The sequence below is a fragment of the Chelonoidis abingdonii genome, chromosome 4 (genome assembly GCF_003597395.2).
Source record: "Chelonoidis abingdonii isolate Lonesome George chromosome 4, CheloAbing_2.0, whole genome shotgun sequence".
Lineage (NCBI taxonomy): Eukaryota > Metazoa > Chordata > Testudines > Testudinidae > Chelonoidis > Chelonoidis abingdonii.
Genome location: NC_133772.1, coordinates 50324803 through 50352625, shown reverse-complemented (window position 1 = coordinate 50352625; position 27823 = coordinate 50324803). Strand labels below are relative to the sequence as shown.

The window sequence follows — 27823 nt, the reverse complement described above, 5'->3', positions numbered from 1 at the left end:
CCGTGGAGTTCTACCGCGTGTTCTGGGAACGTTCTCGGGCCCAGACCTGGTCACCGTCTGGGCTGAGTCTTTGCAGAGCGGGGTCCTCCCTCTCTCATGCAGGGCGAGCCGTGCTCGCCTTATTGCCAAAGAGGGGGGACCTCCGCGACTTACGGAATTGGTGTCCCATCTCGCTCCTCAGCACGGACTACAAAATCATTGCAAAGGCCATCTCGCTGCGTCTAGGGTCCGTGCTGGCGGACGTGGTCCATCCAGACCAGACCTACACCGTCCGGGCCGCACTATCTTTGATAACTTGTATCTGGTCCGGGACCTTCTGGAATTAGGGTGTAGGGATGGTCTGTCGTTCGCCTCTTGTCCCTGGATCAGGAAAAGGCGTTCGACAGGATGGATCACGGGTATCTCCTGGGTACTCTGCGAGCGTTCGGCTTCGGACCCCGTTTTGTGGGTTTTCTTCCAGGTGCTGTACGCTTCTGCGGAGTGTCTGGTCAGGCTCAACTGGACCCTGACCGAGCCGGTCAGCTTCGGGCGGGGAGTGCGGCAGGGGTGCCCCCTCTCGGCCAGCTGTACGCCCTGGTCGATCGAGCCCTTCCTCTGTCTCCTCCGCGAGAGGTTTTGACGGGGTTGGTGCTTCGGGAGCCAGAGCTGCGGCTGGTCCTGTCGGCGTACGCTGACGATGTGCTCCTCGTGGTCCAGGACCCGGGCGATTTGGCGCGGGTGGAGGCTTGCCAGGCTGTGTACTCGGCGGCCTCCTCCGCCCGGGTTAACTGGGTCAAGAGCTCTGGCCTGGTGGTCGGGGACGGGTGGCAGGCGAGCTCCCTCCCACCCACGCTTCAGGCCATCCGGTGGAGCGCGGGGTCCGCTGCTCTATCTCGGCGTTTACCTTTCTGCACGCATCCGTCTCCGCCAGAGAACTGGCACGGTTTGGAGGCAGGGTGCGGAGCGGCTCCGGAAATGGACGGGACTACTCCGTGTGCCTCTCCCTTCGGGGAGGGCACTGGTGCTTAATCAACTGGTCCTGTCCATGCTCTGGTACCGGCTCAACACCCTGGTCCCGGCCCCGGGATTTCCTGGCCACACCTCCGACGACGATTCTGGAGTTCTTTTGGCCAGGGACGCACTGGGTCTCTGCAGGGGTCCTCCACCTGCCCTGGAGGAAGGGGGGGCAGGGCCTGAAGTGCCTTCGCACTCAGGTCCGTGTCTTCCGCCTCCAGGCCCTGCAGAGGCTCCTGTATGGTGCGGGTAGTCCGGCGTGGAGCGTACTGGCGCACGCCTTCCTCCGCCGCTTCCGAGGGCTCCGATACGACCGGCAGCTCTTTTACCTCCATCCGAGAGGTCTTCCGCGAGACCTCTCTGGGCTGCCGGTCTTCTACCAAGACCTCCTCCGGACCTGGAAGCTCTTTCCACGACCAGGTCCGTGGCGGCCACCGTGTGGGGGCCGACCTCTCGCGGAGCCCCTGCTACACAATCCCCAGCTTCGTGTGCAGGTGGCGGAGTCCCCGCGGTGGTGCGCCGGAGGCTGGTCTTGGCGGAGTCACCAGGGTCGGAGACCTCCTGGACTACGACTGGGGAGATTGGCTGGATCCCCTGACGCTCGCCCGGCGCATGGGGCTCTCCAGACCTCATACTCCCTGGCGCGTACTTCAGGAGGTGAGGGCCGCTTTGCTGCCTGCTGCTCGGGCTTACCTCGACGGGTCCTACGAGAGGGCACGCCCCGCCCACCCTCCACCCCGGGCCCATGGACATTTTTATAGGGCCCCTGCCCCGTGGACCCAATCTGGCCCCCTCACCCTTTCTCTGCAAGCCGGCGGCTGCACGATGTTGCAGCCGGTTCTGTTTCCAGACCGCGCCACGGAAACATCTGTACACACTCGTGCTCCACACCCTTCACTACCTCACCCTCGCGCGTCCCCGCCCCGATACCAAATGGCGGACCTCCTGCCACCTCTCGAGGGTGAGAAGCCCGGTGTGGCCAGCTTGTACTCTGCCCTGGTCCCGCGGCCGCTGGGGATGTCAGTTGGCGGCTCCTTCATGGGGCCGTGAGCACGGGGTGTGTACTTGGCGCGGTTCACCCCTGTCCCCCAACACCTGCCCTTTCTGTGGCGAGAAGGAGACCTTGGCGCACGTTTACTTGGAGTGCGCCAGGTTGCAGCCCCTGTTCCGGCTCCTCCTGAATGTCTTCTTGCGTTTCTGGTTGCACTTTTTCCCTCACCTTTTTGTCTACGCACCCCCATCCGTGGCCCCACAAAGTCGCGGGATCTCCTTCTCACCTCCTCTTAGCCCTGGCCAAACTAAGCCATCTTACAACACCAGGGAGAGGAGGTTGGCTGATGGGATTTCTTGCGACTGTGGGGCCTATTTCCGCTCCTCTGTCCGTTCACGCATCCGGCGGAGTTCCTCTGGGCGGTGTCCCACTGGGCTCCCTTGACGCCTTTGCCGGAGCAGTGGGCGTTGTCCGGGGTTCTTCTGCTCGTGTCCCCATCAGGTTCCCTTAGTTTAGCCCTATGACCTCACTCCTGATCCTGTTTTTTCATTAGTTGTCCCACGTACTTACTTGGTGTCCCAGACCTGTGGGTCCTCCCCTTAGGGAGGGCCCGCCCACCCCCGCTGGATGCCAATAGGACCAGACTCCTGCACCCCACTGGTCTGGGTCTGTCACAGTGTACTTCTTGCAATCTAAACAAGTATATAAAGCAAGACACTTAACAGAAAAGTAGGATAACAATAACAACAAAATATTACTCATGCCTTTAGAGTTGATTTCAACACTTATTCCCCTGGCTTTTGGGGGGATTTTAACCCTACAGACTTAAATTAAGGTTTTTGCATTTAATTTCTTTTTAAAAATAAAGAGAAAAGAAGTTGGCTTTGTTACAATATAGTTACCCTAAGTGAAGGGTGAGTTCTCACCTTTGTTGCCATTTGGCCTGGAGACAGACCTGTTTTTCTATTTGCTTTGGCAGTTAAATGTTCTGCATAGAAGAACCAAAGAACTTAATTTTGTTTTAATGGTAACTTACAAATTTGTAGAATATGTAGAATTCCAGCCAAATGCGAAATCACTGAATCTAAAATATTTTCCCACCAGCGAGTTTCTCATGTCTCTGCTAAGGTGCTTTAGGTTGTTCTTTCACATGTAACTTTTTATTTATTCCTGCTTTCCCTGTCCCTAAACAAAGGTACTAATAATCATCTTAAAAAAGGCAGCCCATGCCAAATTTCAATTCAACTGATTTTGCTTTAGCGGTGTCTTTAAGAGATTAGAATATTCTGACACTGGGGAGATGGGAGGTGAGAAATGTGGGTTTTAGTTAAATCTCCCAGAACTCAGAACTGTTGCATGGATTTTGTGAACATACTAAAAAAAACAAAAACAAAACAACAACAAAAAAAGCAACCCAAGAAAAACCGTAGATACTCTATGTCCATATCTTTGGGAAGATGCAAAACCTGGAAAACTTAAGCCCGCAACTAGAATATTTTTATGAACATATGAAAATGTTACTTATGGAAGCTGTTTTGCAACCTTCACCATTGTGGATTCCATCTGGTGCCTGGCATGTGAGATAGATATAGAGAGATATTTTACCAACTACAAGTTGTTCACTTGAATGCATTAATACATAAGAGATTGGCCTGCACTAGGCATCTGAACACCCCAAAGGAAGGAAGTTTGGATTCTGAGCCGTAATCCAAATTTTGTGGCTTAGGTCCATCTGTATGCAGTTCTTGGACAAGAAATGAAGAAGAGTGACTTCGGATATCTGTGTTTGGGTGCCCAGCTTCAGCCAGCACGCTTTGAAAATTAGTATCCTGTCTTGCCCTTTTTAAAGTGTTGCAGATTGGGCAACCAAAATCATTAGACACTTCTGAAAAATTAGGCCACCTTGTGCAATAGAAACTGCTAGATTACGGTAGGCAATCAGAGCATACAATCGCGTACTGCAGTTTGGCCAAGACTCTAGGGCTAAAGTCCTACTCATTTTACTTACACACGTGTACGCACACACAAAAAGCAAGCCGTGGGATATCTTACTATGAATTGTTCTGAACCTCAGTTTTACATCTCTTCTTAGAAACTGCCCCCTGCAACAACAGTGTTCCTTATTATGCTTGAGGAATTTGTTCTGTAATGACTCAGAGGAAAGAATGCCACCAAATGAATTCCCAAAGCCATACTGAAATCACCCACTGCATATCACAGTACAAACTAGAATTATGAAATGATCATGGGTTTTCTGTAATACATTCATTTTTGAAATTATTCATTGAATAATTTTGATGAATATGACTTGGTCTATAGCTCGTTCATAAGCAGTTTGGTGCATATGTTGAATATTTTGATTGTACATGCATCACATGGTAATGTTCAGCTCATTCATTGGATGCCCTAACTCATTAAATCAGGTTCTGGAGCAAATATTCAAGGTTGCAAATACTGAAAATGTACTCTTTGGCTTGATAGTTTCCTGTTTAGCAAACAAGTTTGCTAGAATAGTCACAGAAGATAAACACAACAGTAGTACGAGCACAGTCAAAGTGGTTTTGTTTGAAAAATAAGACTGAAAATTCTCTAAATCCTCTTCTTTTTTTTTTGTAAATACTTGCCCAGCTCTGCTTATGTTAGTGTTGAGACTAAAGCTTAGAAATGTCAGATCGTCTGATGAAAGACACCACAAGAGTGCTGCTTATTTACTGTGTTGACAAAAAGTTAGTAAGATTACTTTACTCTTCATTTGCCATTTTGTCTTTTGCAGCCAAATGCTAGTTTGTTACTGGAAGGTCAGTTTTTTAAATTAAGCTATTAGATGTTGTAAATAAGATTTCTTTAAGTACTCTGAAATACCGGGTTAAATTGCCTATCTATCTCCCAACTTCCCAAAGTGTGATCTCTAAGCACAAAGTGCTTTAAGCCCTTATTACTTTAGGAGTTCAATGTTCCATCTACCCCCCTTCTTATATTTGTTTTTTCAATTAAATGTAGCATATGCCCTGAGAAGAATTGTAGCCCCTGGTTTCCAACCTGAAGCACGTTGGTTAATTATATGTTTGGAAGCGCTAGGCAGCCATTTAAGCAATAGTTCATGGCTGAACAAAACACTATCACAGTGGTCCCTAGATCCCTGTGTGCTAGGTGTTGTACAAAGCTATATGGAGATGCAGACCTTGCCCTGGAGAGTGGCAGTCTGCTAGTACGTTTTGGGGGAGGGGAGGGAGGTTACCCAGTCTGTTGTGAGTTGTTGTTATGATGGTAAAAGCGCTAATCTGTGGAAAAGTTTAAAAAGAAGTTGCTGAAAGAAAGAGTTAAAGCCATCTGCCTGAAAGCATTGTGTAAAACCTACACACAGTGTTGGGGAAATAAGCCAATTATGTGAGCTTCACAGGAGGTGGGGGAGTGACCTTTGTGTATAATTAGTTCTTTTATTTAAAGCAAAGATTTTGAATAGAATAACTAATTAGCTGTCATAAACGGCAAATTGAAGATTTTGGCCAGATTCCTTAGGGAATGTGGGAGGACTTCCCTCCTCCCAGCCCATACTGTACGCTCACACACTTTCCTCGTTAGGGCTGTTTTTAGTTCTTTGCAGTGGTAATGAGAAGTGCAGTTGCTGCTCTTAACTGAGCCCCCTCTAACAAGGCATGAAATGCAGGTGGAACAGAACTGCCTTCAGCTACTGCTGCTTTAATATGAAGCATTTTAGATGTATTGGTAGGTTGGAGGGCTGTTGGGGGAAGGAGGGGAGGGCTCGAAAAGTCATGGTGATCTCAGCTGCGTATTATGCTCTGGACTTGATTGTATAAAACACAAGAAAGCCAGGAAGCCTTGAGGCATATATTATTAGCCAGCAGTCCACATTACTCTTTCAGACCAATTAACCTTTAGAGTTGCATTAAAGAAATTAGGTGGTGAACTTCCATGCTTTCAGACAGGACTAGGAGCCCTCTTGCAGAACAGAGCACTGTAGAGCCGTACATCACAGCACCCTTTCAGGTAACTATTATAAAGGGTGGGCCAACATTTAAATAAAAGTTTTCCAGTCTCTTGAAAATGAAGATATTCGAAGGGTGCCCTTAGAGGTATAGTTACAAACTGGCACCTGAATAAAATATCTGGAAAATGATTTAGAAACATGTAGGGTGTATTTAGTTGATACTTGTGATATAAGACAGCTGAATAATTTTCTTGAAAGACCCTTGACAGAGAAGATATAGGCTGATTAAAGCCCATTTGTCAGCCCTGGAGTAGAGGTGAAGTTTAGCTTACCCAGTACAATAACATCCTCTTTAGACGCAGTCGTAAATTTCAGTATGACCAGAGGGTGGTGTCTGTAATTTTTTTAATGTGTGTTGGAGCTGTGAGCGCTAAGTATAGCTTTTATTTTGTATTTACCAGCAGCAAGTCTATTAAGTTGTAAAGGGCAAGGAAGGGAATATAGGTTGCCAAAAATAGAAAATCTTCATCTACTGTTTCTAAGAAGAGGTACCATGGATGGTGAGCAATAGGGGTGGGGGGTGAAGGGAGAGGAAGAGACAGAGAATGGAATTTGATATCATTTCAAAATTTCCTGTTTAGTACTTTATCAAAATTCCTTTGTAATACATTTTGATTACGTATTTAAACAGGTAAGCATCGGCATGTTACTTTTCCCAGCTCCACAGATGTATGTTCCTTTATAACCTTAGCTTGACCAGTGCGTGTGGGACTGTGCCTGAGGTGGTCTGTTAACTCTTGAGGAAATTCTGTGTCACTGCACATGTGCAGAATTTCTGTCCCCTGTAGATTTCTTTGCTTTCCCTCAGAAAAATGACTTTCTGACAGAGAAGCAAAGGGAAGCGCAAGATCAGTCACGTGACCCTCCCCAGCAGTATGTTTTGGGTGCCCAGGGCAGCCGGAAGAGAGGTAAATCACTGTGGGGTGGGGGACAGGATCGGGGAAGACCTGGTTGGTTGTTCAGCTGTTAGTGAACCACCCCAATGAGCCACCCACATCCAGATCCCCATCCCACGAAACCCCAAACATCTGCACCTGGATCCCCACCCTACTGAGCCCCATTCCCTCAGCATCTTGACCTCCCCATATCCAACCCCCCTGCTTAGCCCCAACCACCTTCACCTGGACACCCCCCCCCCCACAGAATCTCATTACCGTTGCACCCAGAACCCCTTAACAGGCCCTGTGCATCCAGATTCCCCTCCCTCCCCAGATCCCCCACTGAGCCACCTGCACCCAGATTGCCCCACACAGAACCCTCTCAACCCACACCTGGATTGCCCACACTAAGCCCCCTCTGCATCTGGATCCTGCCTTTCTGAGCCTGCCTTGTGTACCTGGGGTGTTTCTGGGGCAGACCCAGTACTTGCGCTGTGTCAGGGTTGTGTGCAGCCTCCCTGGAGGTGCGTGTGACTGCACAGTGATCTCCCACTTCTAGGCAGTCAGTGACCTGTACTCCACAATGACATGCTGGAGCCTCCACATTTAGTTGGCAAATAAAATTTGTAGAATTTTAAAATATTGTGTGCAGAATTTTAAATTTTTTGGCACCGAATTTTTAAATTTTTGGTGCAGAATGACCTCAGGAGTATCTTTTTTTTTTTGTTAGCACCCATTTCAACACCACATTTCGCCAGTCAAAATGAACTGTATTTCTTGCTTTAGAGCCTTTCAGTGCTAAATTTTTGTCGTTCAGGGGCATGAAAAAACACACCCCACAGCGACAAAAGTTTTAGCACTGAAAAGCACTAGTATAGAGCACTTTATTACTGGGAGCCACGCCTCCGGTGATAAAGCTGCCACTGCTCATTGGGGCTCTACCCCCAGAGATAAAGCATGTCTATACTGCCAATGTTACAGTGCTGCCGCAGCCGTGCTGTATTGTGGTAGTATAGACATATACTCCTAGGTAAGTACTAAAAAATAAAGAATACTCCAGTGGTGTTTCATGATGTTAAGGTAAGGAAGTGACTTACTAATAAAAACTTGAGGCTCTGAATACTGGCTGGCTGGCATTATTCAGGCATGGTTGTTTGTTTTTCGGGGAGGGAGGAGAGTGAGGTTTGGTATTTATACCAGCCCTGTCTTCTGAGATTTCCCTGTAGGGCTCTGGCTGTAAAGTTACAATGCTTTGGAGGCTCTGCTCGCTCATTGTTTGGAATGAAATGACAAGTACCCTCTGAATCCATGCTGATAAACTTTGGCAGTTTTGAAATTTTGTTTCACACCTCACCTGCCATGTCAGTGTGCCAGCTAATTGCAGTCAAAACTTTTTATAGTTCCATTTGTGCTTCATCCAGATTGGTTAGGGTGTTGGGGGTGGGAAACCTTCTAGACCAAAATGTAATTTCAAAACGCTGAACCTGACCAGCACAGGTTGACCTTGCTCGTTATTATCTGAGTGGGAATAGCAGCTTTGAACATCATCTGATCTCTGAAATGCTGGCTTTTTTCATTAGAAAACCCCCTGCTGAAAACTGACCAAATGTGTGTCATTTCTTTCCTTGCAAAGGTACTGTAAAAAGGATCTTCACTGCTTTTCTGCTAGTTATTAAAAGAAAATTGGAAAGTGTTGCTCTCCTCCTGTTCACATGAGCCTCTCCTAAGACAATTGTGCACAGAATGGAGACTGTAGAGATTTGAGTCATCTGCCTACAGGCCACATATGGGACAACAAACCATACTGTGGTTCCACTAATCATCCTAAACACAGACTACTAGTGACTCCCTTATAATTTAGTTCAAGCTCTGCTTAACTTTTATTAACGAAAGTTTTCCTCCTATATTGATTAAACTAACTTTTTAAAAAATCTTTTACAAAAGAGAACTGCATTTTTCCTCCATCCCTCACAGCCTCAGCAGAAGTCCTGATCTTACCGCAGTTATTAAGAGCCCAACTTTGAGTGAAGGCAAATGTCATTCTTGTAGTGTGTGACTTCTCCCCCTCCACCCCCACAGTGACTTGGAAACACAAGTCCCATTGAAAGTCTTGTATTCCTAAGTCACTTAAGTGCTTTAGAAAACCCCACCTATATAACTATTTTCTGTTTGGAGAAATAGAACCAATTAAACTTAATGTTTAAACCTTGAAACTAGAGGCATCTACTGTTCCTGGGATGCGTCTGAGGCAGGATCTCCAGACTTGTTTAAGATGTCACGAATGACACCTGGTTCCATGTAGGGATGGGGAAGGAGATCTGTAAATTGCTGAGCTGTTTCAAAGCATATTTGTGAATGAAAGTGTGAGTGTTGATAAAGCGCACTGCCAGAGGAACATAACCTGGGGTTTGGTATTTTTCAGTGCCTACTAGATTTCCACTGATGCTTTAAATTTGGGTGGATATGCGTAGGTCTTTTGTAGTATAAAGTTAAATAACTACAAGAACAATAACGTTTTGTAGGGGAGTAGAGGTTACTACAGGTGGGGAGACTACTCCAAACTGCGTTGATTTTGTTCTGCCATGTACAGCATTTCTTTCTTGCACTTTCTGTATGAGCTTGGGTAAGTTAAACTCGTCCTTTATTCATGTTGTATTGGAAAAATGAACCTTACCCATGAAACTTGTCCAAATACGAAACAGCATTATATAGATTGTCTGACGGTGTGGCTCAGGAAGCAGACTGGGGCGGGGAGTGGTAGTGCGTTCTTCCAAACTCTGCCCACAAAACAAGCTCCGCCTCTGTGAATATCCAGTATGAGATGCTGCTCACAGTAGATTGTGGAGATATTCAAAATATGATTGTGTGCTTTTTGGCTCCCCCTCTAGGTCTACACTATAGCCTATGTCGGCAAAACTTATGACGCTTAGGGCTGTGAAGGAATAGTCACACCCCTGAGCGACATAAACTTCGCTGGTATAAGCACTTGTGTGCACAGCATCTCCCACCAACGTAGCTTCCGCTGCTCATGAAGGTGGGGTTTTCTGCCGACGAGAGAGCTCTCTCCAATCGGCCTAGAGCATCATCACCAAACGTGCTGCAGAGGTGCCTCAGTAGCACCATATCTATAGACATGGCCTTACGTGAAGAATGAAATAGTAGACGCTTTACTCAGATGACCGGGAATGATGATTTTAACCCTCTGTTGAGATGAATGGGGCAGTTCATGCCTCTCAGAGCTGTTATTCCAGGCGTTCAGCCTAGGTTTCAGAGCCCGTACTGTGAAGTCCAAGTCGGAGCTTCATGCTGTCAATCCTGCTATTTTTAGGGCTCTAATGCAAACCCCATTTCGTGACCCAGTCTGAGAGGTTTGCTCCAAAATACTCTGCAGACGTACCCTTAGAGATGGTAGCTTCAGAGAAGTATCAGTAGAACATGTAGGCACCTACTAGCTGGTTTTGAGCCCTGATAGATGTACAGTAAATGCATATGCGACTGGCAGAGAATGAAAAAATTAGAGATATTGACACACACAGAGCTCCTGTTTAAAAACTTGTTAACATGGCAGCAGCAACTTTATATATTATGTTAGCAGTATATTTTAAGTATCTTGAACTGTAAAGGTTTAAACTCAAATTACTAATGTTTGTCACAGCTGAGCATACCCAGTGCCAAAGGGGATAAAAGAACTGCTGTCAAGCAAGGGTTTTTCCTACAGTATCCCAGAGTATTGATCTAAACACATGTTGTGAGTTCAGTTTTTCTGGATCCCTTTCATGACTTGGCAGCTGAAAAGCTGGTACATGATTTTTGATCAGCTGCATCAGAATTTCAATCTCTTGTGATCACCTGAAACTTGATTTTTCTAATGTCAACAACTAGCAACCTGGATTGTGTCTTCTCCCTTGCTTTCCATCCACTGGTGATCGGCAGCATTGACATCGGAGAGTTTTAAGGCAGCCATTTGAAGAGTATCTGGATGAGAGATTGAAAACACTGATTTTTTGCACAGCAAACCTATCTTTCCGTCCACTTTTGAATGACCAGTGAGATTATGGTTATTTTTGACAGACAAAGCTGAAGTTATACAATGTGTGGCCAGACTAACCATACTAATACAAAGGAGTGGAAAGCCCTTCACCCACCCTGGAACCCAAGTACATGATTAGTAACAAATCCCATCCAGTACTATGTGGTGTCGCAGCTCTTTAAGGACCTTGGAGAGTCTTTGATTACATATATCAAGACAGTTTAGTTCTGTAATCCAAAATGTTCTATTACTAGATAGAGAGCTGTTTTCTCTTCCCTTCTCCAGTGTCTAGAGACACTGTCTTTCAACATGATTCTTACATTTAGGGAAGCCTGGTGCTTGGTTTCAGTAAGCTCAGAAAATTTAAAAAAAAATTTTCATGTTGCTACTGAGCCCTACTTCTACATCCAGTTAGTGTTTCCACGCAAGGCCTCCATTCTGGCAAGGAATTGCAATCCTTTGTCTGTGGAGTTAGTCTGCTGGTGTGGGGCTTGAGCTGGCACGTGATTATCTCTTGGTGGGAAATATTCTGAAGAAGAAATCTGAGGAAGAGATCAGCTGGAAAAGTGGAGCTCCCAGAATGCCCAAGTGAAAAGCACAGTTGTAGAACCCACGAGCCCCTTTCCTGTCTCTTGTGAGCATGTCTTGCAATATCACAGCTGCTCACATTTTACCTCTGCAGTCTAAGAGAGGTTCCTCTTCTGAATTTTTGCGGTTCGCAGGGGGGAGGGGGGGAGGGGTTGTTTGTGGGTTTTCTTTAGAAAACACTTCTGTGCTTGCTCAAAAATCTTTTTTTCTACTTTTGGGCAGCCTGATGGCACCATGTGTTTGAGTAGCATTGTTGAATTGTGTGTGGTATTGGAGCTGAGGCTTAGATCTTCACTTACTAATTGTTACATAGTTGTCACCAGTGTCTCAAGTTTGCAGATATTTCTAAGCAAGTGGATTTTGAGCCTCTGGCAGCCTAGAGCAGGAGGGCTCTTTTAGCCTTAAGAATGTTACTTGACCTGTCTCCACAGTACCGAGACCACTTTGATAACAAATGGATCAATAGCGCACTGTTTGTGCAGAAGTGTCTTAAGTGCTGTTGTCCACTTGCAGCTCTGACAGAGCAATTATTACTGTAAGAGTGGTGAGTTCTACATGTGCCAAGTGTTAGCCACCCTCGAGTCCCCTGGCATTTAAGGAAAGCAGCAAATGTCACTTATTACAGCAGCACTAAGTAGTGCCACTCAGGTTAAGGGGCTGTTAGTAATTCCAATATCAAGCTGCTGCTTCCTAGGATCTATAACTTGCTATTAAAACTGTTGTAAAATGTTGCACGAGAGCAGATCCTGTGCCACCCCCACCGTTGCCATCACCGCCACCTTCTCATCTCCCCAACTTCATCTAAGCCAATTCGGAGGCCCAGCTCCCTCATTTCAATGTGGGTATGATATGGGGCGGGGCCAGTAATAGGTAAAGTGGCATTCTGACTCCTTATATAGTCACTTCCTCCATCTAGGTCACTTACAGAGTGCACTTTTTTTTTTTTTTTTTACCCACTCTGCCCCATAAAACCATGTTTGTTTCATTTGCCCTTGTGCTCTAAAGCAAATCTCTCCCTTTTCCCTGTGAGGATACTGAGGGGTAGTAGGATACAGGTTCACGCCTTCCAAAGCAACAGGCAAGCAGCTTCTCTCCAAGACCTCTGGGCACAGAGCTCAGGGAACAGGAGTCCTGTGGTGACTGAGTGCCCAAAAGGGAGAGGAGGCCTGTAGGGAAGTTGGAGGCAGTAGGGAGGAGCAGCTTATTGGAAAGTTGGAAGAGGAGCCCATGAGAGGCAGTATACTAACAGGCCTGGGGGCTTTGGTGCCCTGGGAGCTCAGATAGGCTCTTGGTGTCCTATCACCATCTAGGGGTTTGGTGGCCAAAGAACTGTTTTCTCTCCTGATTCCCTGATTGAGAACCTAGCTGTCTCCCTGACATGCTTGCACTCATCTCTACTGTCCAGCATCTGAATGAGGCCCAGAGTTTTTGGTACCTGCTCTGATGGCACAAAGCAAAGGGAAAGCCCAGATTAGCCAGTTATCTAGAAATACATCCTAGGTGCTAGTGCAGAGCCCTTAATATAAGCAACGCTGTTAAAGAATCCTTGTGCTCTGGCTATTCTCAGTTGCCCTCAGAGGCCTGGGGTAGCGTAGGTTAGAGCAGCCTGAGGACTATGCTAGTTTTCAGCAGGGTCTTTATGAGGGAGGAGGGTGCAAAGAGTAAAAGAGTGGAATATAGTTTTCTTTGCCTCCACTTTCCTCTCCTTCTACCAAGCTCAACTTGACAGCGGACCAGCATTAGGGCCTTGGAATATGTGCCATTAAAATCTTCATGATTGCCTTTATCTGTCTCATTAATTGTCTGTTAATGCTAATTAAGAAAAAGAAAAATGTTGAAATTGCAACTAAATTATTTGCTGAAGGATTTTAAACCAACAACCTGGTGCTCGGGTCAGTTTATCATTTGGGAAATAACTATCACATCCTCGCAGGTGAACATCCCTCCCAAGATAAAACCTGTTTCTTTGATCACTGCTGCCGAAAGCTGTTTAAAACATGATCTCCCCCAAACCTGCAGCACTGAAAGTCCCCAACTGTGCGGGAAAGCAATTCTGCTTAAAATATTTGTCTGTCTGCAAACGTCTCATGAATTGTAATGGTTTGTTTTTGTTTGTAGGTGTGCCGATGTTATCTGTACAACCAAAAGGGAAACAGAAAGGCTGTGCTGGCTGCAACCGAAAGATCAAGGACCGCTACCTTCTGAAGGCCTTGGATAAATATTGGCATGAAGATTGTCTAAAATGTGCCTGCTGTGACTGCCGTCTTGGAGAGGTTGGATCAACTCTTTACACAAAAGCAAATCTCATTCTGTGCCGCAGAGATTACCTGAGGTAAATACAGGTATATTCTGTGGGTTCTTCCTATAAGCTCCCAGTTCACTGCCAGCTGTTTGTTTTTTTCTAAATTTGTACTGTGTAAATATCCACATGCACAGGTTTTTAGCATTGCCTAATAGTTAAATTGAGTACAAGATCCATAGCTTTCTCCTTTTTAAGGACACCTTTTCATTTACTGTATTATATTTGATGGAACTGTTTATGTGTAAGGCTTGGTAGTGAGGGAAGGGCATGCTTTATGGTATTTTTTTTAATTACAAACTTACAAAAGAAAGGGATGTTTATTTTTAAAATGGAGGGCCAGATCATGAGCTGGTGTAAACTGATGTAGTTCCTCTGACTTCAGTGCTGTGTGGATACACAACTGCTGAGGGTCTGTCCAACTTGCCTTTCAATGTCAGCTTTTAAATAGACATTTAACTGTTTTGTCGGCTTCTTCCCCCCACCCCCCCGGGCAAATGAGGCTCCTTGGTGAACACAACAAAGCAAAACAGCATCAAAATAAGAGATCAGGTTTTTTTTAAAGCTTTTTCCTTCAGGAAATCTTGTAGTGACCAACACTGACTCTTCCTCCAGGTAGAGCTATCCTCACCCATGTGCATTTGTAGCGAATAAAATGTTACGCAAGGACAATTGTGACTTTTTTTGGATTGGATATATGCAAATACGTATATATGGAAGCTTAAATGAGTCTTAAGACAATAGCTATAGCGTATTTCCCTAATAATGGGCTTACTGCAAAAGTGAGAGGAAGTGAAGTCCACTGTATAGAATATATAAAATAAATAAAAAGGAAGTTGATAGTTATTACTATCAATCAGAAGTTAGGAATTATAGAAAACTGATAAGGGAAGCAAAGGGACACAAGGAGAAATCTGTGGCCAGCAGAGTTAAGGACAATAAGGAGTTTTAAAAATATATTAGGAACAAGAAGAATCCTGACAATGGTTGGTCAGTAATAATGCAGAAAAGGCAGAAATGTTCAATAAATGTTTCTGATCTGTATTCAGGGAGGAAAAACAGATGATATACTCTCCCATATGGTGGTGGAGACACTCTTTCCATTCCACTGGTATCTCTGGAGGATGTTAAACAAAAGCTAGTGAAGTTAGACAGGCCGTCCAGCTAAAGTGCATCCAAGACTTCAGATTTTTAAAAGAGCTGGCTGAGGAGGCCAGTGAACCATTAATGTTGATTTTCAATAAGTCTTGGGGAAGTTTCAGAAGACTGGAAGAAAGCTAGACTCATGCCAGTTTTTATAAAAGAGTAAACTGGATGACCCAGGTAATTATAAGCCTGTCAGCCTGATGTCGATCCCGGTCAAGATAATGGAGTGGCTGATATGAGACTTGATAAAGAATTAAAGGAGGGTAATGTAATTGATGCAAATCTACATGGGTTTATGAACAATAACTTCATATCTCTTTTTGGTATTACAAGTTTGGTTAATAAAGATAATACTGTTGACATCCTATACTTAGATTGCTGTAAGGTGTTTGACTTGCTACCATGTGACATTTGTGACTTTAAAAAAAAAAATAGAACAATATAGAATTAACCTGGCACACATTAAATAAATTAAATACTGGCTAACTAATAGGACTCGGAATGTAACTAAACAGGGAATCAAGGTCACTGATTCAGAGCGATCTGGGTCACTTGGTAAAGTTGGTGCAAGCAAACAATATGTGTTTTAATAAAGTTAAATATAAATGTATACATCTAAGAACAAAGAATGTAGGCCATTCTTACTGGATGAGGAACTCTGTTCTGGAAGCAGTGATTGAAAAAGAGTTGGGGATCATGGTGGGTAATCAGCTGCGGAAGAACCCCCAGTGTGATGCTGTGGCCAAAAGGAACTAATGTGATCCTAGGATGCATAAACAGGAAACTCTCAAGAAGGAGTAGGGAGGTTATTTTATCTTTGTACTTGGTACTGATGTGACCTCTGTTGGAATCCTGTGTTCAGTTCTGGTGCCCACTTTTCCAGAAAGATGTTGATAAATTAGAGAGGGTTCAGAGAAGAGCCATGAGAAAGAGTAAAAAAACATGCCTTGGAATGATACTCAAAGAGCTCTCTATTCATCTTAACAAAGAGAAGGTTAAAGGGTAACTTGATTAGTCTGGAAATATTTACATGGTGAACAAATATTTAAAAATAGACTTCAGGCTAGCAGAGAAAGGTGTAACATGATTCTATGCTTGGAAGTTGAAGCTAGATCAATTCAGACTGGGAATAAGGTGTAAATTTTTAACAGTGAGAGTAATTAACCATTAGAACAACTTACCAAGGGTCATGGTGGATTCTCCATCACTGACCATTTTTAAAACACGACTGGATGTTTTCCTAAAAGTTCTGCTCTAGGAATTATTTTGAGGAAGTTCTGTGGCCTGTGTTATATAGGAGGTAGACTAGATGATCACAATGGTCCCTTCTGGCCTTGGAATCTGTGAAAAGATATAATGTTGAGGTTTATTTGGAGGGGTGAATGACTTTTAGCTAATATTTTTCTATAACACCTGTCCCCATAGAATTTCCTCCTGTATCATCATCCCCTGAATAGATTTTCGGCAATAAACAATAGACTGTAGTTAAGTTCAACACTTTGTTAACCATGTGGTTCCCAGAAACCAGCCGTATTTGTGACAATATTTAAAACCCTTGAGTTATCTGGGATCAAAGTATTAATGGATTCAGGGTAATATTTTAGGGAGTCTGTAGTGTTTACAATTTTACAAATCAAATTTTCCTTAATTTTCCTTTAAAAATAAGAAGAAATGGAGTTGTGAAATATTTGATTGTAATTAACTGTTATAGTGTTTAGAACTGGAACCTTGTAGCCCATCAGTGGAATCAGATCATCTTTCCTCTAGTTATGAATTCTGTGCTTCAATCTCTCAGGCATATAAGCAGTGCCTGTGCTATCAAGAGTCCGTAGAATTTCAGCTGTTTCAGACCCAAGTATAACTGTATAGGTAGGCCACCCCCAAAGTGTAGGTGAGGAGCGGCCTGTTTGAAGAGGGAAGAGAGACTGGGGTATGGAGCAGAGTGTTGTGGGATTTGCTTGGGTGGGAAGGACTGAATACAAGGGTTTTTAAGAAGGCAGAGAGTAGAATAATAGGGAACAGAGGGAGCCTGGATATTGGAGAAGAGACACCAGGAACAGCAGGGAGTTCTGGGCGGGAGAGACTGAGGAATATGGCAGACAGTGAATTGAAAGTACAGGTGATTTTAGAAGATAGGAAAAGAGAGGACTTTGAAGATTTGTAACACCAGTCAAAGACTGCTCCTGGCAGAGCATGGACAATGAATACAGGGCAGCTAGCCGATGCTGCTGGGAGCATGAGGGAGTCCAAAGGAGGATGAAGCACCAAAGTGCTGGGGTACTCATAGGAAGTGGAGGGGAGCTTGTGCTGCTGGGATTTCCTGGTAGACTGGGGTTTTGTTCTCTCTAACTTCCTTCGCAAAAATTAATGGGAAAAAAGTGTGTGCGCCCCTGGGATGGGTCATACGGGTAAGAAGTGCCATATAGCCTCCAGGTCAGTCTAGATACTCACGTGACCCTCATCATTGTAATTTCTGAGTGTCTCACAATCATCCAGGAATTTATCCTCACAACACCCCTGTGAGGCAAGAGAGTCTCATCCACATTCTACAGATTCTTGAAACTTGCCCAAGGTCACTCAAGAAATCTGTGGCTGAACCGGGAATTGATCACAGGTCTCTCCAGCAGCAATCTGAGGAATTTACAGGTAATCCATGCTGTGGGTATTCTTGCAGACAGTGGTCTGAGCCAGATTTCTAATTCTGTTTGTCTTAACATGGCACCTATCTCAGTGATTACCAGAACATTGGCTCTGACATGGACTAACTCTATAACTTGGGTGTGTCACATCACTTCTCTGTCTCCAGCTATAAGCCAAATATAACTACAGCACTCCTCTCTACCTCTTTAGGGTGTGTGGGAGGTCAGTTAGAATTTGTGCAGAACTCTTAAAGTGTAAAGCAATGTGTTAGTGGTGAGATTAATGAGTAGCTTACTTCACAACAGTTCAGTGCAGGCTTTCTCTGTGCTAAGGTATTTTAGCTACTGCAGGTAGAAGGGACTTTGGATCATGTCCTTTTATCACTAAGGGATACAAAATATGAGAGATCCATCTAATCTTTCATTGACTCAAATAATGACAGTTGCATATGCAGATATATGCAATCTGTAACTGACTTCACTGATTGTTTCCTAGGTTATCTTAAATTCTTCCTGTCTTAATTTCAGCTTGTGTTCACTTTGACTACTGGAAAAAACCTCCTAGACTTTCTTTCTTGTTACAAATCTGCTTTCCAAAGTTCCCTTTCCAGACTGCTACTTTAGTTCTCTTAACCTTTAAGTAAGTCATTTTCTAATAATCTGATAATTTATGCTACCCTTCTTTAAATTTGCTAAGAATAATTCAGTTCCACACATTATACTTGTATTTATATTATACATCCCTGTGTTTCTCTTCTATTACTGCATGATTTTCCTGTTCATGTTCAACAGACTGGGTTTTACTCCGTGTAGACACTGCATCCCTGTGTAAGGGTGTGCAGAAGTCTGATTTGGTAGCATTGTATTGCTACTGTACACCGACGTAAAATGACTGACTACTATGTACAGGGCAGGAAAGAGTTGGGCCCATTTTCTCATCAAATGTCTCTTGGTTGTGCCAGTTCCCAACCAACAGTCACCTATTTTGCTGGCTTCCTACCATACCACTTTGCATTTGTCCTAATTAAACCTAGTTTTATTTATCATTTTTCCTGTCTAACTCTCCTAGATCCCACCATTTTAATTTTGCCTCCCTTGCTGCTAGGCAGCCTCCTAACTTCATATAATGGGAAAACTTGGTGAACATGCTCTTCTTTCTTTGTTCTAGGTCACTTATGAAGACATTGAGCACATGATCTAAATCTGACCCTTGCTAAGGGGAGGAAAAGGTATCCATTGCAGGGGTTGGCTATTTAATACACTAGCAGTATTACTTTGTTCCTGGTCATCTGTCAGTTAGGCATCCATCACATAATATACATAGCCATGCCTTTGCTCAGACTTCTCTGAGAGCACTGTGTGGAGCAGCATTGAATGCCTTACTGAAGAGCCTAACGCTAACCGAATTCTCTGTTGCTGAAATCATTGGGAGCTGCTTGGGTGCTCAGTGCATCTGAAAATCAGTCCACTTACTTGGGTTCCTAAATATGGACTTAGCTTTAGACAACCTTTTTTGAAAATCTTGTCCCTTGTCAACTATTAGTTTTATATGTAACACAGTGCCAGCTTTCCAGCACAAGTTGATATTTGAATTGTCTTGTTCTGTGGCTTTCTCATAGATAAGAAATACATCTTATTTGGTTGTTAATGTTAATGTCTTTAGCATTTGATTACCTCTGTTCATTTCTATTTGTTCTTGCAGCCATTTCTGCTTTGTTTTCAGCATTGTCCTGCCGGCCATATATGTTGTTGTGTATCCTGCTGCCTTTATGTTGTAATGTGTATCCATCATTTTCCTCTTCCCTGTTTAAACGCTTTCTCACCAACCAGGCCAGCCTTCTACCTAGAAGGTAACTTGCCACATCAGTTCAACTAGAAGTGCTCCACTCCAAATAGCCACTTCTGAGCACAGGATCTCTGAATCCATAACTTTTATTTTCTCTGCACCATCTCCTCAGTCCTTAATTCACTTCCACTGTTTTGCTTCACTCACAGAGAATTATCTAAGCCCTTCTTATTTGACTCCTTTCTTTAATGGCTTTGGAGCTAATATCCAAACTCTAGTAGGTAAGACAAAAAAGGAACATCTTCTACAGCAATTGGATCTAAATTAATGCTAAACTACGGTGGAATTATACGTTACAGATATATTTATACTAAAGTTCATTGCAGTGACTTAAAGTATTACAATGACTATCAAAAGAATTAATCACCGGCCGCTTACTGTGATTATGTGGCTTCCAAGAAGAGCACTGTCAAATACTGGAACTTGGTACACTAAATATGTTACAAAGTCTTTACAAAGCTAACAAGCAAGTCAATTTTGAATCTATGAATGCGGACAGAGAAAAGGTATGGGAATAGTGCATATAATAGTAGGAGCACATACTCTATTGGTGTCCCAAAGGCTTTACATAAAGGATAGAGGGCCTTTTTGAATGGATATTGTAACTGTTGAGATCCACTGGGGAGCTCGAGCTGTTTGAGAATGCGCTGCTTTGTGATTAGTAAACAACTCCTAGCAGTGGGCTTGGCTTCCCCCTTCACTTGGTTGGAGCACAAATCTATTAACTTCCAATGGGGATTGTTACTGTTGGTGGCACCAGAGACCCTAGCTTTCTGGCCAACTAGTGTGAAACAAATGGTGTGTTTTCCATGGTCATTGGCCATGGTGCTTATTTGTGCATACATTTAAAGAAATATTAGATGACATGCTGCAAGTTGCTTCAGTTGCATTTCTGCTCGTTCATAAATGGAAACTTTTGAACGTGCACTTCAGAGCTCAGTGGTGGCTTCTGGGCTGTTCAGTGCTGTGCTTCTTTGGAGCCCCTGACAGGAATAGACATAATGCCTAGATCTCTCCTGGAAGAAGTGCTATTCTGCTAACTGGACAGCTGTGACCAGTGCATGAAACCTGGCATGAGAATTAGCTCCTTTTAGTGTGAATGTTTTCTCCTCTTCTGAATGGGGTAGAGCCCAGTGGCAGGAGCCCTACTGGTTCTGTATATTCTTGGCCTGCCCGCATCGCTTTCAAGTGGGCTGCCATCCAATGCGTCAAATAAGGCATTGGGCTTTTTGCACTGAATACATTTTGACTGAGTCACTGAGGACATCTTTCAAATGTGCTTCAGAAACTCTTAGACTATATCCTCATCATTTGTTTCAAAAGATAAACTGTCGTCATTGCTTGCAAAGGAACATTTGTTAACCTTCATGTTTCCTAAAGCACTTTCTTCTTCTTTTTTAATTCTGAAAGATGAAATCAGATCTTGAGTTGTTTAAATATTATCCTTGCAATCCCACCTCAATCTCCAGCTACATACAGATGTATTTCCAGATACATTGACTTAGACAATATATTTACCATTTGGTTAATAGTCGTGATGGCTATCTTTTCCATCTTTAATTTATCTGTCTCCATTGAATAGGCAAATTCTGTTGGAAACCACTGTTCCTGGTATAGAAATCCTTACAGTGTGCTTCTTTGTAAACTGCTTGTTTAATACAAAAACCAGTTGTTTTATTAATCCACAGACATACTTGAAGATCCACCAACTTGGAGCACACAAGCAGTCTCTGTGAGCCCTGCTCAGAGTTTCTTGCTGGAACTGTCATCTTAATTGAGAATTTTCAATGGGGTGCTTTTGGAAGATGCGTTTGATTCTCTCCTATCTTACACCAGTGCAACTCCAGTGACTTAAATGGAGCTCTTCCTGAATTACACCCATGTAAATCGGAGGAAAATGAAACGCAGTATGATAGAAACAGACCAAAAGACTTCAGCATATTTCATACGTAGCAGCACTTGTTAGGAACTTATCACAATTTGATAAACCAAACAGTTGGTCCTGGTCGGGACTTAAATGAGGGTATCTCCAAAGGAAGCTCAAATATTGCACAAAGAAATTATGGTAAATCAGTAGAGGGCATGTTTCTCTCTAAGGATCTGATCCAGCTCCTAGTGGAGTTAATGGGAATCTTTTCACTGGTTTCAGTGTGCTTTTGATTAGGCCCTACATTGGTATAGACTCATAGACTATCAGGGTTGGAAGGGACCTTGGGAGGTCATCTAGTCCAACCCCTTGCTCAAAGCAGGACCAATTCCCTGACAGATTTTTTTTTCCTGGATCCCTAAATGGCCCCCTCAAGGATTGAACTCACAACCCTGGGTTTAGCAGGCCAATGCTCAAATCACTGAGCTATCCCTCCCCCTAGAACCAATGCCTCAGCATAGACTAGGGGTGTGATGTTCTGCTTATCGTAACTTTTGAATTGGAGCTCAAACTGGGGTTTTCATCTTATCTGGTTGTTAATGAACCCAAGACCATATTTGCAAAAGAGAAAGAGAGGTGTTTTTTACTCTGTGTCTTAAGCAAATTCCAATTTAGGTAGCTGTAGTGCCTTCTTCCCGCCTAAAAGTTCCTACTTCCAGCTGGATTCAACATTCACCTTTTCCTGTCTCCAGCTTTTTGGACAGCATTGGTTTGTTCTGCCCCAGTAATAATCACGTACGGTTTATATTTCAGTTTCTGAGTAAAGAGCTTAAGGATGCCTTTGGATGAAAGTTATTGCATCCAATAAATGTACAGTATTTTTATTAGTGATTAAGAAAAGCGAGTCTTTGATTTTCAAAAATATGTGATTTCTGCCTAGCAAGAGAGCATGCACAGCAATGCCTTGCTTTCAATAGACTTCCATGTGTAAGTAATGATGGTGGCACCAAATCCAATGGCCAAACTACAGGTCCACATTTCAAGCACAATCTTTGAAAGTTCCAGTGTGTACACCCAAACTAGCAAAACTTGAGCTAATCTGTCAATGGTGTCATTGAAGCTACGTTCAGGAGCATTAATTAGCAGAAAGAACTCGATAAACTGGGAAGTCTTCCAAAGAGGGTGCTATTTATTTTTTCAATAAATATACGGCATATATGGACATCAGCAGCAGATATATTAGGCTATGATCGGTTAGTAAAGGGATACAAGTCAACCTGCTTATATCCAGAAATGTATTTTCTGTTTAAAAAGATTATAAATAGATGCAGCATGGCCAGAAAGGACTGTGGTTTAAATTTGGGTTTTACTGAAGATCCTAATAATGGTGTAGAGTTTCTTAAACTGACTTTTATTATTCTTAACCACTTTGAGGCATTCTGCACGGGATTTCCCTGCCTCTAAACTGTTTTGTGCCTAGACAGATTGACAATGAAAAAGTAAATGCTGAGCTTTATGTGCAAAAGATGGTGCATCTCAACCACATTGTCACACTTTGTATTGTCACAGCAAAGATTATTTCCTATGTGCTAGCGGAGATGAAGGCCTTTCACTTATGTAAACCAGAACTTTCCAGGGTAACAAATTGCAGTTGGGTTTGTTAGTTGATTTTAATTTTAGTTTTCAAAACTAACGGGGGTGGACTAATCCCTATAGGCTTTGATGTACTGACCTGCCTTGAACGCTTTCAAACTTGCAGCTTTCCTATTAATATTTCTAAACTCTCCTAAGAAAAGTTGGCTCCATGTATGTGTATTTACACAGCATCTATGAAAGCCAAGGTTGTTTTTAATGTCAATTGGAGCAGTTATCCTGTAGGAAAATTGGAGCTTTTGAAGGAGATGATGCTTATATTCTGACAGCAGGTGGGACAGCTTCATACCATGTGTAAATCTTACTCTCTAAAATGTGGAGGGAGGGACCAAAAGACCCAAAATAAATACTTTTCATATGGATTGTTCAACTGAAGATGTGTGCCCTTGAGGAATCGTGAAGTGTATACCCCGTAGTCCCCATGCCAGTTGGCCACCCAGGTGGAGGGCTTTTTATACTACGCTGGTTCAGCTCCTTCAGTTTAGCTATCCATGAGTAATAAACTCTCTGGCATAAAATGTACATTCTCTGGAACTGAACTAGAAACCATCATGAAAGAACAACTTGACCGACTTCATTAATGTCAAAATTTGTCTCCTTTCCCTCAGTTGACACAACGTTCCACTTAGCATTGACTCTATTGTATTCAGAAGTGTGCACTCACCAACAGGTATTTACCACATGCCAAGCAGTGATTATGGAAGAGGGAATATCTATCTGATTTTTGCCATATGCAGTTTTTGTGGGAGCGGGTTACGTCCGTATCCCACACAAAGACAGATTAGAGACACCCTTCAGCCTTGACTCTGCATTTTAGAACTGGTTTTACATTTTTATCATATTAAGTGGCTATTAAGCTTTTTCTACAGCTATTTGCATACTCAGTATTTTGTCAGCTCACAATAAACCTATGTTGTTCGATCTGTGTCAGCCACGTGCAGTTGACAGACACTGATGTAAGTTGTTCAAGTCCAACTTGCTGGAATGTTTTTTGTGCTGGTAGGAACAAGGCTCTTTTCTCATGACTATGAATTCAAGGTATGAGAAATGGACATAGGAACTGCCATACTGGATCAGACCCAGGGTGCATCTAAACCAGTATCCAATCTCATACAGCAGCAGCATGAAATACTTCGGAGGAAGGTGCAAGAATTTTTTATTATAACGATCACCACCACTTGTATTGTAGAAGTGCCAAGGCGCCCTAATCGTAGACTATCTTGTGCTAGGCACAGTACAAGCAAAAACAAGATGGTCTCTGCCCCAAAGAGATGACAATCTAAATATAACATAATAGCAGATGGTTACAGAGCAGCTAGAGGAGTACAAGTTAAAAATAGAGACCATATTGGTTAGTATGGTAGGCAATGGTCTCCTCATACTGAAACCACTTAATCTCTAGTTATTAGTGATTGGTTTAAGTGTGAGGTTCACTCTCTCTTCTAAAATCTGATTCCGTTAACTATTATAACTCCTGGATATTCTTGGTATCCATATACATGTCCAGTCCCTTCTTGACTATTGCTAAATTCATGGCCTCAACATCCTGTGACAATAATTATCACCATCTGATTATGTTTTGTGCGGAAAAAGTGTACGTTCTTGTATCTGTTTTGAACTTGCTGCCTCTTTAACTTCACTGAATGTCCTCCTTGTTTCTCATATTATACAGCTCCCAATGTACCTTCTCTATCCCATTCTGTGCTTTATATACACTTATATCCCCTCTTAACCATCTCTTTTCTCAAGTGAGCTGCCCCCAGTCTTTTCAGTCCCTTTTCAAAGGAGAGTTTTCTGGCCCCTGACTTGCTGCTGGTTTGCAAATATCAGGATGGAGGGCAGTCTTGGTATTGCTAGGTATTTAGAAATCCATTTGTAGATACTATTTGTAGGTTTAGAGATAATGAAACAGAGGTGTAGATTATCATATAGCTTAGACCATAAATGAATGGGAGTGGGGCGAGAAGGAAGATTCATGGAAGGGGTACAAATCTAATGTTCATTCATGAGGGATGAATGAAAGTTGGAAATATAGAATGTGTTTAAAATGATGGAGATGGTCGCTTTTAGGCAAATCCCTCCCTTTCACATACTCACCATATAAGCTCCTCACTCATACCCTAAAGAAAAGGTGAACTCTGGGTAATTATGCCCCTACCATACATTTAGTCAGTTTAAGGTACTTCCACAGAGCTGCTGAATTCCAAAATGTTATACAGAAAATTTATTGTTACAAGCAGTTAAGTCTTTAAATAAAAAGAAGCTTCCCAACAGTTACATAGCACTTCCACAGAATGCTACCTGCTTGCCCCTCAACTCATTCATATTCTCTGCTGCTCCTGTGTGCCAATTAGCTTTAATTTTTACTATACACAATGACATCAACAGCTAATCGGAATGTAGAATAGCTGGATTTTAGTGAGCCTATAAACTACAGAAAATTGTCCTTGGCTAAACTCCTGCTTTCAGATTGGCTGACGACAATAGACATGGTTAAGTTCAGAGTAAGAGCCATTAAGCATAATTACTACCATAGGGTAAAAGTTTAATTGTGTTAAATTTTAAATCTGCATAATCTAAGCTTATTTACAAGCTGGTGAGGTCCTTCTGTTACTTAAGAAAGAATAAATCTGTACTTTAAAATTGCTGTCTTCTAACTTTTTTTTAAGAGTTTTAAAAAGGTTAAAAAACCTTCCCTGTCTCTGACTTTTTTCCCCCACTGGTGTCATGCCAGTGAGAATATTGAGGATCTTGTGGGGGGGTGTGTGTGTGTGTATGTGAGAGAGAGAGAGAGAGAGAGAGAGAGGAGATTGGATTTGCTATGGAGAATGCATCCAGAGGATGGAGTATGTGTTTCCTTTTTTGTGGCTTCTTTTTAAACTAAACAATGGGAAGTATTGATGGTGAAAGGGAGTTCTCCCCCAAAACTAAAAAAACAAAAATCCAAACTGCCCCTCGTGTGATCTCCAAGTGAGGAGGTATGGAGCATGGCAGCTGGACGTGCCAAAAAACAAAGACCAAATTCTTAGTTGAAGAATGCATCTCTTCTTTGCTTCAATCTGCACTTCCTCCAAGCTTGTGATCTTTGAGCTACAAGTCAGGCATGTCTGAGAATTTTAGTGACTATGTAGAGCTTTACTTCTTTCTCTGAGAAGTGATTAAAATTAGGAAGTGCTAGAATGTGTGTGAAATGTTCATATGTTAGGGAAGGGAGGTGAGGGCTGTCTGAAACTTAATGGAAGAGAACAAGATTAGCACACTGAAAAACTGGGAGATACATTTATGTAGACATTAAAAGGCAACATAATTTCAGCTGGACAAAACATGAACTGTAGCTCTTATGCAAACATTCAAAGCTGTTTAACACTTGGTTTACCCCCCAACCCCTGAAAAGAGACAGGTGAATTCAGTGCCAAATACAATCATGTTTCTTAAACTAACTGTTTAAATAGTTAAGTGAACATCTGTCCAAACTTGCCCATCATTTCCATGTAGAGAAGTATCCTATTTGAAGGGTGAAGAAAACTGCCTGTTTAACAATGCAAATAACTCTGTCTGGGGCCCCTTTATTTTATTTAACCTAGACTGAGCTCCACACAACTGTGATGCTAATGAATAATGGATATTTTATGTTCACAAGAATAGTGGCGTCATGCACAGAACAAATTTAGGATTAACTTCCACTATCCTCTTTACCTAAGGTATTGGGCTGCTTTGCTTGGGTTTGATTTTTATTAAGTGATTTTTTTTTAACGTTTGCTGTGATTTGAATATTTTAGAAATGCAGACGTTATTGTTCTCCTAATCTACTAGTTCTCTGTCAAATAGAGAAATTGAAACTGACTGCTGCTGCTGTACTAAGTGTTCTAGTTATACGATGGAAGACGGTTATACCAAGGAGTGATAGAGACACTCTGTTTTGCCAAGTAAAATGACTGTGAATCAGAAAATACAAATTTGGGGCTAAATTATAAATTGGCACCCTGTCCAGAATGAGGGACATTGTAGCTATGCTGGCCCAGGAGCATTCCAGGGAGAACTGTGAGCTTCTGCCGCCACTGCGGGCATCACCACCCTTGCTCTGGTCTGCCTCTGGTCCATAATAAGACATGCCCTTTCTTGCAGTGTCCCAGACCACCTGTGTAGGACTGGGCGCAGCAGCCCTCTGAAGTCTACTCTTTCTCTGTCGTGAACTAAACCATAACGCAGGGAGCCCATGCAAGAAAGTGAAGCGCTGGCTCGCCTGCTATCATAAGAGCAGGCCACCATCCTGCCCTTGCTGAATATGTTGCCATTTGCTTTGTTTATTTGTAAGACTTATTTAAACTCTTTGCCATTTTGCTTGGTCTATTGCGGTACAGGCTTTCCAGCCCTAATGTGGTGAAGTCTGAGGGCAAGAGTATTTAGATCTTACATCGCTGTGTGTCTGGTACTATTTTTATCTGGCCCACTGTACCATAGACTTTTATTTTTTTTGTAAAGTGTCAGACACAAATGTCTAGTCTCCTCTCACCGAAAACAGTCCAGTGGCCTTCAAGCCAAGAATAACAGAAAAGTAATGGGTGTCGCTTTTAACATCTGACACAAGAAGTAAGACTTTTTATATGCTAAAAACAAACTAACATGATAGCTCAGGAGCCTGAGAGTGGAAGGGTTATCTTGGGGATCTTATCACACTTCAGTGATTACTGTCCAGCGATCAGTAGCATTGATTAGTTCAGCAAACTGTAGGCTGAGAAATCAGACATAAGTGTTCCTGTACCAGGCTACAAGCAGTTCTCTCTATGCTTTTTTGCCTTTTTGTACTGGTAGAACCAGTAAATACTGGCATTAACAAGATCCAACTCCAAAGAATTGAAACAGACCTTAGGCCCAATATATGTT

The 27823-nt window shown here is 43.0% G+C and overlaps 1 protein-coding gene across 2 annotated transcripts in view; it reads left to right on the top strand.

Moving 5' to 3' along the window:
* LMO1 (LIM domain only 1) overlaps positions 1-27823 on the top strand; it is an 85297-nt gene that overhangs the window by 51097 nt on the left and 6377 nt on the right. For both annotated transcript variants that reach the window (XM_075064593.1, XM_075064592.1), the window contains exon 2: positions 13608-13821. In XM_075064593.1, coding sequence (XP_074920694.1) covers positions 13608-13821 — 214 coding nt within the window. The remainder of the gene's footprint in view (positions 1-13607; positions 13822-27823) is intronic.